The 12,360-nt window shown below is 37.1% G+C and overlaps 1 protein-coding gene across 10 annotated transcripts in view; it reads right to left on the bottom strand.

Moving 5' to 3' along the window:
- IRAK3 (interleukin 1 receptor associated kinase 3) overlaps window positions 1–12,360 on the bottom strand; it is a 116,673-nt gene that overhangs the window by 33,074 nt on the left and 71,239 nt on the right. For 9 of the 10 annotated variants that reach the window (XM_063646476.1, XM_063646475.1, XM_063646473.1 and 6 more), the window contains 4 exons: window positions 8,632–8,814; window positions 3,070–3,134; window positions 2,389–2,443; window positions 996–1,147 (listed from right to left, as the gene is read on the bottom strand). In XM_063646476.1, coding sequence (XP_063502546.1) covers window positions 996–1,147; window positions 2,389–2,443; window positions 3,070–3,134; window positions 8,632–8,671 — 312 coding nt within the window. In that variant the 5' untranslated portion in view covers window positions 8,672–8,814. The remainder of the gene's footprint in view (window positions 1–995; window positions 1,148–2,388; window positions 2,444–3,069; window positions 3,135–8,631; window positions 8,815–12,360) is intronic. The other variant, XM_054442359.2, reaches the window with a different exon arrangement.

Below are 12,360 nucleotides of genomic sequence, written 5' to 3'. Positions count from 1 at the left end.
CCAGAAAGACTCTGAGCTCCTTGAGGACAGAACTATGCCTTATTCATCTCTACATGCTCAGCACCCAGTCCATATAAGAGTTTAGTAAATGTTTAGTTATTGTTGACCAACTATGAAGAAAATGAAGAGCAGCTCTTCTATGTTTGTGTATGGACCTATCTCTGACTGACTCCTGAGCTTGATCCTGGAATTCCCTTTCTGCTTCACTGGCTGCAGTCAATCAACTGTCTTCTGACCTCCTACTCTGTTTTTTGGTTTGTTGCTCCTACTCGAAAGCCTCCTCCTTCCACCCTTCTGAGTTGTGATAGAAGACAATTTATAAAGCAGTACCAAATGCCAAACTGTGGCTTAGCCTGCGAAGCTGCCTGGAGAGGACCCAGCTCATCCTAAAAATCCAGGAAAATCGGGGCAGGCTAGCACAACCTGACCCTCTTTAACAAAGTCCTGGAGACTTTTCAGAAGTCTTTTTTTTTTTTTTTTTTGAGGTAGTGTCTCACTTTGTCACCCAGGCTGGAGTGCAGTGGTACAATCTTGGCTCACTGCAGCCTCTTCTTCCTGTGTTCAAGCGATTCTCCTGCTTCAGCCTCCCAAGTAGCTGGGACTACAGGAGCATACCACCACGCCCAGCTAAGTTTTGTGTTTTTAGTAGAGATGGGGTTTCACCCTGTTGATCAGGCTGGTCTCAAACTCCTGACCTCAAGTGATCCACTCACCTTGGGCTCCCAAAGTGCTGGGATTACAGGTGTGAACCACCACACCCAGCCCAGAAAAGTCTTTCATGCTATAACATCTGGGGATGGAAAGCATTTAACTTCCACATTCTTGCAAGACAGGCCTTTACTTCTCCAGTCATCTGAAATCATATCTCTTATTTCCACTTATAAAATTTTATTTTCAAATACCCCTTTCAATGTTGATGAAAAATGACATATTTTAATATGAAAGATGAACAAATAAGTGGAACTGATGTCCTGTGACAGTAATTCTTTCCATACCTGTTTAAATAATTTGACAGCATACGTTAGGTTTTGAATCTCCACTTTGTATACCTCAAAAATCTCTCCTTCTCCAATTAGGAAGTCTTTATGGAAATTTCTAGTTCCTTCTATGATGTTTTGAAAGCTGATGGAAGATTTAAGCCGTATTCCTTAGGAAGGAAAGTAGGGGGAAGATAAGTTACCTAAGAATGAACATCACCATTATAACCAAAATTTCTGTATTAGAAACAAATCAGAGTCCAGTGGAAGGTCAGTAGAGAAAGGCTCAGGAACAAAAGCCGAAGCCCACCATGTGCCCTCTGCACATTTACTTGGATCTAGTTCCCACCATTCCACAGAGCAAAGGGTTTCTTAGAACAGCAGCATTGTGATTTTTACCTCCTCTCAAAAGAGATCAGCCAAAGAGCTTAGTGGAAGACATTCTTCCAAGATTCAATTTTCTGGTCATTAGGTCAATGTGTTGCTGTTGACCCACTATGAACCTAAAACTACTAAAAAATTATGGAAGTGGAAATATGGACATGACTAAGCAATATTCTCCAAGCATGACTGATAGAAACACTTTTCATGTGCCAAATCCTCTAACTGCCTAATTTACCTCCTCAGAGTAAATTAGAAAGATGATTCAGCCTTTTAAAAACTCACCCAAAGTGGAGATTGGGAGAAAACATGCAAAGAGTGATCAAATACAAATTGAAAAGGAAAAGTTTGGCTACGTCCTTCAGAATCCAATTTTGGCTATTTTTCCATAGCTAATACAAAATCCTCTCTGAAGACACTTAATGTTTGATTTAGACCTTATTGTTGAAGAACAAAAGCCTTATCTAATTTTCCTAATGCTTTTTTCAATGAAAGAAGCATCAGATCTAGTGGCAAAGACTAGGCAACACAGCCTTAAATAGTCTTTAACAATTATCAGAATGATTCCAGGTGGAACTAAATTATTCTTCCTACTAATAAAGTAGGAAAGTTGATATGGAAGATAACTAGATTTTCATACTGACCTTCAGCATTGCTCTACAATCATCTTGAAAGATTTCTGTAATTGCTGTGAGCATTTCTAAAACTATATAAATCTCAACATAATTTTAAAAATGTTTTCCCATGACACACATAGCAAATTTTACCAACAAAAAACTAAAACATCCCCTTGTGTGAAGAGACCACAATTGCATTCTTCATTAGCCAATGGAGCCTTAACATAATAATATATCATCTATTAGAACTGTAAGTGTCAATCAAATTGAAGTTATTTTAATATCTATGAAATTTTATACCGAATCTGAATATAAATGATTATTGTGTTTATTGGGTATTTCTCCCTCTTAATTCACTTAAATGAAAGTATGATTTTAAAAAAATTGTTGGAAAAAAACTGGTTTTTTCTTACCTTTTTCATTATGTTCAGGAATAAGAACATTATCCACTGTGATATTGGCTGTTTCCTAAGAGAAGAAATACATACTAAAGTAATCCCATTTCATACGTCTAGAAAGAACAGAGCCTCAACAGAAATCCAAAGCTCCCTGGGGACTATGCAGTGCAACAAAGTGCAACCTAATTTAAAAGAAAGCTAGCAGAAATCAAAGTTATTTCACTTTATTTAATAGCATTCATTGCCATATTTAAGGCTTTCATACCAACGGTAAAAACTCAAGTTTCAATGTCACAGTCAGTTAAAGTCAATTTTAAATTACTTCTAATGCTATAAAAATGATCACTGATAGTTTGCTCTAATAAAAACTAACAGTGACATGCAAAACACCAACCAAAAAAGGAAAATTAAAAGCTGAGTTAAGACAAATGTATAAATCACAGCATCCTTAGTAGTTCTCAGTCTCATCTCTGACAGATCACTGAGAACAGAAAGCTCTTAATTTCTCAAATATTTATAAATCTCTAATTTCCTGAATCCTCAACTAAAAAGAGAATAATGAGAGAACCAGGGCATTTCTGATTTTTAAAAAGTGCCGGCAAATCCAGCATTTTTCTGCCTGCTAATTTCATTCCTTATGCTCAATTATACATGCAACAAAGTTCAAGGCTCATTTTCTATGCACACATACTCTACCTTGAATAATATGTCTGGAAATCCACCTTCCTGGTAACTCTTCTCTGAAGGACTCAACACTGCTCCTGAAAGAGAAATACGGGAAGGTAGACACAAAAAATTTTTATGTCCCTAATGTTTTTCCTTTCTGAGACTCTGAAAATAAATGTCTTGCTAGCCATTGTTCATGTCTAAAGTTTCACTCCCAGGCAACATTACGATAAATTTGTGAAAGTATTATTTGTGAAGTATTATATTTGTGAAATAGCTTTCTAATTAACAAATGTTATACAAACATACTTTTGTTCACTTAAAACATAAGTAGTTGCCTTAATCTATTATTAACTTTAAATAATTTAAATAATTAAATAATAAACAAGTAATAAATAAGATAAATTATTGTTAGACATTAAAAATATTAAAGTACAAAGAAGAAAAGTAAAAAAAAAATTATCATCCTTTTTTTTTTTTTTGAGATGGACTCTCACTCTCGCCCAGGCTGTAGTGCAGTGGCATGATCTCGGGTCATTGCAATCTCTGCCTCCTAGGTTCAAGTGATTCTCCTGCCTCAGCCTCCCAAGTAGCCAGGACTACAGGCACCTGTCAGCACGCCCGGCTAATTTTTTTTGTATTTTTAGTAGAGATGGGGTTTCACCACATTGGCCAGGCTAGTCTCGAATTTGTGGCCTCAAGAGATCTCCCTGCCTCGTCCTCCCAAAGTGCTGGGATTACAGGCATGAGCCACCCACCACGCCGGGCCTTTTTTTTTTTTTTTTTTGAGACAGAGTCTTGCTGTGTCACCCAGGCTGGAGTGCAGTGGTGCAATCTTGGCTCACTGCAACCTCCGCTTCCTGGGTTCAAGTGATTCTCCTGCCTCAGCCTCTTGAGTAGCTGGGATTACAAGCCCCTGCCACCACGCCCAGCTAATTTTTGTATTTTTAGTAGAGACAGTGTTTCACTATGTTGGCCAGGTTGGTCTCAAACTCCTGACCTCAAGTGATCCGTCTGCCTTGGCCTCCCAAAGTGCTAGGATTACAGGCATGAGCCACAGCGCCCAGCTGTGTTATCAGCATTTTTGCACATATATTTTTAAATGTTACAATTACGATATTATATCTTCCTGAGTTAGTTTATTTTTTTATATCATCTTGTGCCATAAAGTACTGGAGGTGGTGTGTGTGTGTGTGTGTGTATCAATGACAAATACTTACCACCCCAAATGTCAACTATAACTTCTATTTGGTAGAGTGCTGTCTGGATTGAGGTAATAATTTATGTAGCTTCCTACAAAAGATTAAAACCCTGCCATATTTTGCTGTCATTTCTAACATTTCGTCTCAGACTAGAAAACTTTCATTTTCTAGTCTAGCTTTCTTCTTTCTAGATTATCTTCTAGTGTTTCTTAAATTATTTTGCTTAGAAAACTAGCAAGAAAGCATAACCAATTAATAACAAATTTCCTTGATAACACTATAAACCAGCTAGACTTGACAGACATCTATAGAACATTCCATCCAAAACCAAAATATACACATATTTCTCAAGTATACATTGAACATTTTCCAGAACAGACCTGACCTCAGGCAATTAAATGAACCTCAAATACATGTGTAAGGATTAAAATCATACAAAGTCTATTTTCTGATCATATTGAAATACAAGCAGAAATCAGCAGCAGAAGGAAATTTGGGAAAATCACAAGTATCTGGAAATTAAACAACAAAATTGTAAATAACAAATGAGTTAAAAAAGAAGTCATGAGAGAAATTAGAAAATACCTTGAAATGAATGAAAATGAAAACACAACATATCAAAAATTATGAGATGCAGCAAAAGCCACACTTAGAGGGAAATTTATAGCTGCAAATGCCTACCTTAAAAAAAGAAGAAAGGCATCAAATCAGTAAACTAAACTTTCACATTAAGGAACTAGAAAAAGAAGCACAACCTAAACTGAAGCAAGCAAAAGGAAGGAAATAATTAAGATTAGAAATAAATGAAATAGAGGAATTTTTATTTTTTTTATTTTTTTTTGGAGATGGAGTCTCACCTTGTCAACCAGGCTGGAGTGCAGTGGTGCGATCTCGGCTCACTGCAACCTCTGCCTTCCAGGTTCAAGCAATTCTCCTGCTTCAGCCTCCTGAATAGCTGCAACTACAGGTGCACGCTGCCATGCCCAGCTAATTTTTTTGTATTTTAGTAAAGATGGGGTTTCACCATTTTGCCAAGGCTGGTCTCGAACTCCTCAGCTCAGGCAATCTGCCTGCCTCGGCCTCCCAAAGTGCCAGGATTACAGGCGTGAGCTACCTCGCCCAGCCGAAATAGAACATTTTTTAAAAAGAAAAATCAATAGAACCAAAATTGTTTCTTTGAAAAGATCATTAAAATTGACAATCTTTTAGCTTAACTGACCAAGAAAGAGACTCAAATTACTAAAATCAAGAACAAAAGAGGGGACATCAATACTGACCTCACAGAAATAAATGGAATTATAAAGGAATATTATGAACAATGATACGCCAAAAAACTAGATAACTTAGATGACATGGACAGGTTTCTAGGAAGACACAAACTATTGAAACTAACTCAAGCAAAAATAAACAATATACATGGACTCATAACAAGAGATTGAGCTAGTACTTTAAAACGTCCCACAAAGAAAAGCCGAGGCTTAGATGGCTTCACAGGTGAATTCTACCAAACATTTAAAGAAGATTAACACCAGTCCTTCACAAATTCTTCCAGAATAGAAAAGGATAGAACAATTCCCAAATCATTCTGAGACCGGTATTATTGATACCAATGCCGGATAAAGGCATTACAAGAAAACAACAGACCAATACCTCTTACAAATATACATGCAAAACTCCTCAACAAAATACTGGCAAACTGAATCCAGAAGCATGTAAGGATTAGATACAATGACCAAATGGGATTTATCCCAGGAATCCAAGATTTGTTTAATGTCTGAAAATCAATCAATGTAATACACCACATTAACAGAATGAAGGACAAAAAACACGTTCATTTCAATAGATGACAAAAAAGCATCTGAAAAATCCAACACCCTATCACGATAAAAGCCCTACCAACAGAAGAAAATGTCCTCAATATAAGGGCCATCTATAAAAAACCGACAGTTAACATCATTAATCGTGAAAGACTGAATGTTTTCCCCTTAAGATCAGGAACAAGATAAGGATGTCTGGTCTTGCCGCTTCTACTCAACATGCTAAAGGTTCTAGCCAGGGCAACTAGGCAAGAAGAAAAAATAACAAACATACTGAATTTGTGTAGAAAAAAATGTGAAATCTGGGGGCTGTATGGGCACTAAAAGTCATTATTTCTTTTGCTGTTTGTGAAAAGAGAGATAATACTTCATTGTCATATAAAATGGAAGATTGAAAATGGCTCTCTTAAGAAGAAGCCAGTAGAAAGCTGTGAATTTTGTGTCAAAACTGGAAAACAATTGCTGATCATTGAATTATAAATGCAAAATGTGAAACATAAGGACATGCATGCCAGAAATATAATAACAAAAAATAGAGATTCTAGTTTCTTGAGCAATTTTGTTATGTCCTGAGATCTGAGAGAATGCTTTACTGATGTGAAGAAACCACCTAGCAGCAGCAACCTGAATTGTAAGCATAGTACCTGGGAGGAAATAAAAGGCCCATTTCAGTATAACTAGGAAAATCCAAATCTACAAAGTGATGCTTGGAAGTTGGAATATAAAAGCCCCAAATTCCTCTAAAATAAAATCAGTTCCACAAAACAGAATAAAATTGCAAGGAAAGGTGGGTAATAACGATTATTTAGATAACTGATAAATCTGTCCATGGTAGCAGCATAGGACTAAATCATTTTATGCATCTTTAGTTAGGAGCTCCAACTCCTAATTTAATGAGTAGCTATGATAGGAAACCCCTGTTGAGCAAGCTACACTTATGCTTCCAACAAATCATCACATCTCACTTTTAACAACTACATAATTAACATTTTCAAAATTGTGATTTAATTTGAAACACCAACTCAATCAATTACAATTAAATAATGCTATTTCCTTTAGTAAAGAAGTAAGGTGCTATCCTCCTCTTCAGATTTACCTATCTCTTTGTACTAGGGCAGTAAAGTCTTTTTACCAATCGGCTAATCTCACATCAAAAAAAGAAAAATAAGTGTTGCATGTGCAACAGACTAAGAGTCAACCAAGAATGAGGAATTTTTTTGTCTACTTACAGTCCACATTATTCTCTGCTGCACAAATAAACAACATAGAGAATGAAAATACACCCTAAAATTTATTCCAGAACACTGAAGTATAAAACATACCCGTGTGTCCTATTAAAGTGGCATAAGTTTGTATTGTGAACAGCAAGCCATGTGGGTGGTTTCAGTGGCTGGGAAAGGCTCAGATAATGAAAAGGCATTGCATTTACAGTTCCCAGGGACTCACTGAATTTCACTCGCTCAGTCAACTTCACAGTGAAGTATTCTGCTGCCCTAAACTAAGTGAAGCAACAACGTGCAAAAGACAAAGGGGATTAGCCAAGTTATATGAATAACATCATGGTGGAAGTCTATTAGGAACTAATATCCCTATAATAGGAAAGATCAAAATAAAAGTCAACATGAAGCTACAGTTTTCTGGTACAAATCTCTCAGGATTCCGTGTGTGTGTGTGTGTGTGTGCAAGGGCTCATGTGCACTAAATATATTACCAAATAACATGTGTGCAAATACACAAAACTAAAAATGTCATCTATGAAAAGAGCCAAAGAATAAAGATGTTGATTCAAAAGAGTTTCCAGTCTAAGAGCCTTGGGTCTATAACATAAAACCCAAGATCATTATTATTGAAATGAATACATCTAAGTGGAACAAACAGAACAGATGATGTTAGATTATTTCACTGACAAAGAATAAATGGAGAAAACTTCATGAGCTTTATTGATCAGGTTGTTCTAAATATAAGGCATGACACAGCATCAGAAATAGAGAAGACAAAGGGAAGAATTAGGCTACTGTGGAATGGGTAGTAACAAGTAAGGCAGGGTTAAATGCTGTGGTGTAAAAACAGCAGTGAAGATAAAAGAAACATCCCCAGATTATTCTGGAGGTAGGTACAATATTAAATATTAAATATAGGGGGAAAATATAATTATATTTTTAACTTGTAATATATAGTAAAGCAAAGAATAGCATGATCTGTATCTCAACTACTGTGATTCCAACTATGTTTATGACTCAAAGAGTTTCAGAGTTTTTGACAGAGAGGTGATTCTATTAACTGCTAAAAATGAAACATTTCTAAAAGTGTAGTTTGTAAGTAAAAGTAAGTTAAAAAAACAAAACAAAACTATAAAGTGGTAGAAAGAAATATGTTGTATAAGTTAGGTGATAAGGGAAGAAAGTGTCACAAGAAAATGTGAAGCTGGAAAGTCCCTTCCAGATAAAAGCCACAGGTGAGGAAACACTGACACACAGCATGAGTCAATATCTTGGATAAAATGCAATATTCACATTTACAAATTACAGTTCCTATTACAGATTAAGAGCCACATTATAAGAATCAGCATTTACCATAGTTTGTAATTAAATGAATAGCTCGACGATGCCCCATCTCCTGGAGGACCTGTAAAAGGTCACCGATGGTCTTGTTTTTCTGTGCCCAGGACCAAAGTAATTCTCTTGTTCCACTTTTCCCTTGGTCTACATACTTTTCAATATGACGAACATCCAGCCAGCTGCTTGAAAGTCTCTCTGCTGTGGAAATTGCAATATAAACAAAGAATTGTTTACTGTACTTTTATCAAAATACTTGTTTTTGTGTACCTTACGTTTTATTTCCTCTTATTTATAACTTTAACTTTCCTCTTATTTATAACTTTTATTTTGAACTAATTTGGAATATACTCACCTGTCTTCTGCTAATGTTGACATCTTACTAACCACAATACAATGATCAGAATCAGTGATAACTGCAAACCTTATTCTAATTTCACTAGTTTTTCCACTAATGCCTGTTTTCTGTTCTAAGATCCTATCCAGTTTTCCATATTATATTTAATTGTTCCTTCTCCTTAATCTCCTCCAATCTATGATGGTCCCTCAGTCTTTCCTTGTCTTTCAGGACAGTGAAATGATATTGTCTTTCTCAGTGCATAATATCAAGAAGTTTAAGACAACAATGTCTTATCAATAATAATGTTTATTTTTATCACTCAGTGAAGGGAGTGTCTGCAGAGTTTCTCTACTATAAAATTATCTTTCTCTTTATAATTAATAAATATTTCGGGGAAGATACTTTGAGATTATGGAAATACTCTGCTTCTCCTCAGATTTGGGCCACTAATATTTGCATCCACCAGTGGATCCTATTTATCACAATTATTACTACAATATTTGCTTAATGGTGATTTTTTCTATTTTCCCTTTTTCCTTCATGAACTCTTTGGTAAGAAACAGCTGTCCCTTCTCTTACGTTTATTTATTTATCTATCCAGTTGTTTATTTATATCTATGGGCTCATGGATATTTATTTTATCCTACAGGTTAAAATCCAGTACTATCATTAATAATTTTGTTGCTAAAATTATTCTAGCTTTGTCCACTAGGTTGGCTCTTGTATTCTTTTTTTTTCCTTTTATTTTTATTTTATTTTATTTTTTTGAGACAAGATCTCACTCTGTCACCCAGGTTGTAGTACAGTGGGGCAATCTCAGCTCACTGCAGCCTCCATCTCCCAGGCTCAAGCAATCCTCCCACCTCAGCCTCCCAAGTAGCTGCAACTACAGGTGTGCACTGCACCACCATTCACAGCAAATTTTTGTATTTGTGTGGGTTTTTTTGTCTTTTTTGGTAGAGATGGGGTTTTGCCACACTGCCCCAGCTGGTCTCAAACTCCTAGGATCAAGCTCAAGCAATCTGCCCGCCTTGGCCTTCCAAAGTGCTGGGATTACATGTGTGAACTACCACGGCAGGCCTCTTGTGTTCTTTTGACAAGCCCTATCTTTTTGTGAGTATCTCCTTATTTTCTGGCTCTACAAGGTGCTCCAGGCTCATTTTGTATTTCCCCCTTTCCAGGACTGGAATTATTTGTCTAATGATCTCTGGTTTCTTTATTGGACAATGGTATATAGAAGCTCAATCCTGGTGCCAGAATTGCTCATTGTGGCCAGGGTTCCATTGCTTCTAGGCCCTCTAAGAACACAGAGCAAGGAAATATAGGTATGTACACTCATCCATGAATCTCTATTCCTCTATCAGTAGGCGCTTATATTAAATACCAAGAATTTATTCTGATGCTTCTGATTCTAATCCAACATCACAGGGTATATTTCAGTCCTTCCTCATTTGTAACTTTATTCTTGAACAGTAATATTATTGATAATATATTTACTCATTTGTTTAATTCTACAATGCACATAAAGTGCTTTCAGAATTGCCAACCCATACCCCTGTGAGACACACATTAGCAAAATCAGAACATAATAATTTTTTCTGTCCTTAGCATAAGCGCATCCAGTTAAGATGCTGTGTTTCAAAGTACTTAGATTAATTCTTTTCTTCCTCACCCCTTCAGTGTGGTTATTATTCATTCGTAATACAGTTAGATTCAGCTGTTGAAGGTTTGAGAAATGGTGTTTTGTTCCCCCGTCTTCCCATTGAACACTTTTGAGCAATTACAAGCTAATATCTGGGTAAAATCAGGGAAATGTTTTACTAGGATACTAGGCTTTAAATAATTCAATTAAGGTTTGGCATAAACATCTTAAAACTGTACAGAAAGTATATGAGTTTTTATGGTGCCCTGATTTAACAGGATTCTTCAAGCAAAAATTTATATATTGCCTTTCTGCACAACTTCCAAATTTTAAAGTTTACTTTGAGGCAAAGCGGGGAGAAAGAAAGCAAATGACAGAAAAGGTGGCCTTGTTCCTATGATAATATTCCCAATCTGGAATATTGAGCACTAAAATTAACAATGTGTTTTGGGCTTTTGATGGTGATGGCAGCATCCTTTCATAACTTTACCTTCCAGAGAAACTAAAAAATTTAGGATCCTGGATGCAAGTCTGTGGATAAAATCCCACTGTTATCTAAGGGTGGTCATGGGGGACCCCTGACACACCACCATAACTGGCTTTAGGAGCTCAGCATCCTTTCATCCTGCCACACACCAATATGTGGGAGCTGCCTCCAGCAGGAACCAAGGTGATCTCATAGGAGATAGGACTCCCCTGTCCACCAACGAGAGACTTCAAAGGCAGATGTGCTTTTAAAAGGCAATGGTTGTTCAGATCTCAGAAAAATGATAAGTCTGGTGAAACTTTCTTCTGTTAAAAGTCTGTTTTGGGTCCAGGCGTGGTGGCTCACATCTGTAGTTCTAGCACATTGGGAGGCCAAGGCGGGAGGATCACTTGAGGTCAGGAGTTTGAGACCAGCCTGGCCAACATGGTGAAACCCCATCTTGACTAAATACAAAAATACAAAAATTGGGTGTGATGGCGTGCACTTGTAGTCCCAGCTACTCAGGAGGGTGAGGTGGGAGAATCACTTGAACCCAGGAGGCAGAGGTTGCAGTGAGCTGAGATAACACCATTGCACTCCAGCCTAGGCAACAGAGTGAGACTTTGTTTCCACACACAAACACACAAAAGTCTGTTTTAGAGTCCAAAGGTCATTAATTTCTTAGGGAGTTGCTACACCAGTTATAACATTTGAAATCAAGCCAGCAGAAAGGCAAGTATCTTCTGCCTTAATATGGCATCCCCCCCCCCCCAACACCATGCCCAATTTTTCATTCTACAGGTCTTTGCTGGAATACTCAATTTACCTCAACTTTATGCTCCCACTGAGGCTGTGAGTAAATCCTGAAAATTGAAAGTGTTCACAGTATGAAACCATGACTGGCCCTATTTCTATGAGCTAAAAATTGACCTGGTAGACATTACTAGTGCCACCAATACTTCTGTCCCATCATAGAGGATTCCAATTCCCTGCCCTTTCAGGTTAGGCATGCCTCTGTGTCTCTTCCAGGCAGAAACACTGAAGAACCAGGGCACAATTCAGCCCCCTGTTGACAGGGGGCTGCCTCAAGATCAAAGCAGCCTGAAATGCTGAGTCACTACATGGAGGAGAGTTTGCTGGACTCTCAGTGCTCTTCCTGGGAGCAAAAAGTAAACCTCTGCTATGTTAAACCACTGAGATTTTTGGTGCTGCTTGTTACTGCGGCATAACTTAGTTTATCCTGACTGATATACACAAGGTCATACCTTGAATTTTGTTACTCTGTTACAACTTGTACCA

Source organism: Pongo pygmaeus, chromosome 10, assembly GCF_028885625.2.
Source record: "Pongo pygmaeus isolate AG05252 chromosome 10, NHGRI_mPonPyg2-v2.0_pri, whole genome shotgun sequence".
In the NCBI taxonomy this organism is placed as follows: Eukaryota; Metazoa; Chordata; class Mammalia; order Primates; family Hominidae; genus Pongo; species Pongo pygmaeus.
This window is presented reverse-complemented; position numbering and strand designations above follow the sequence as displayed.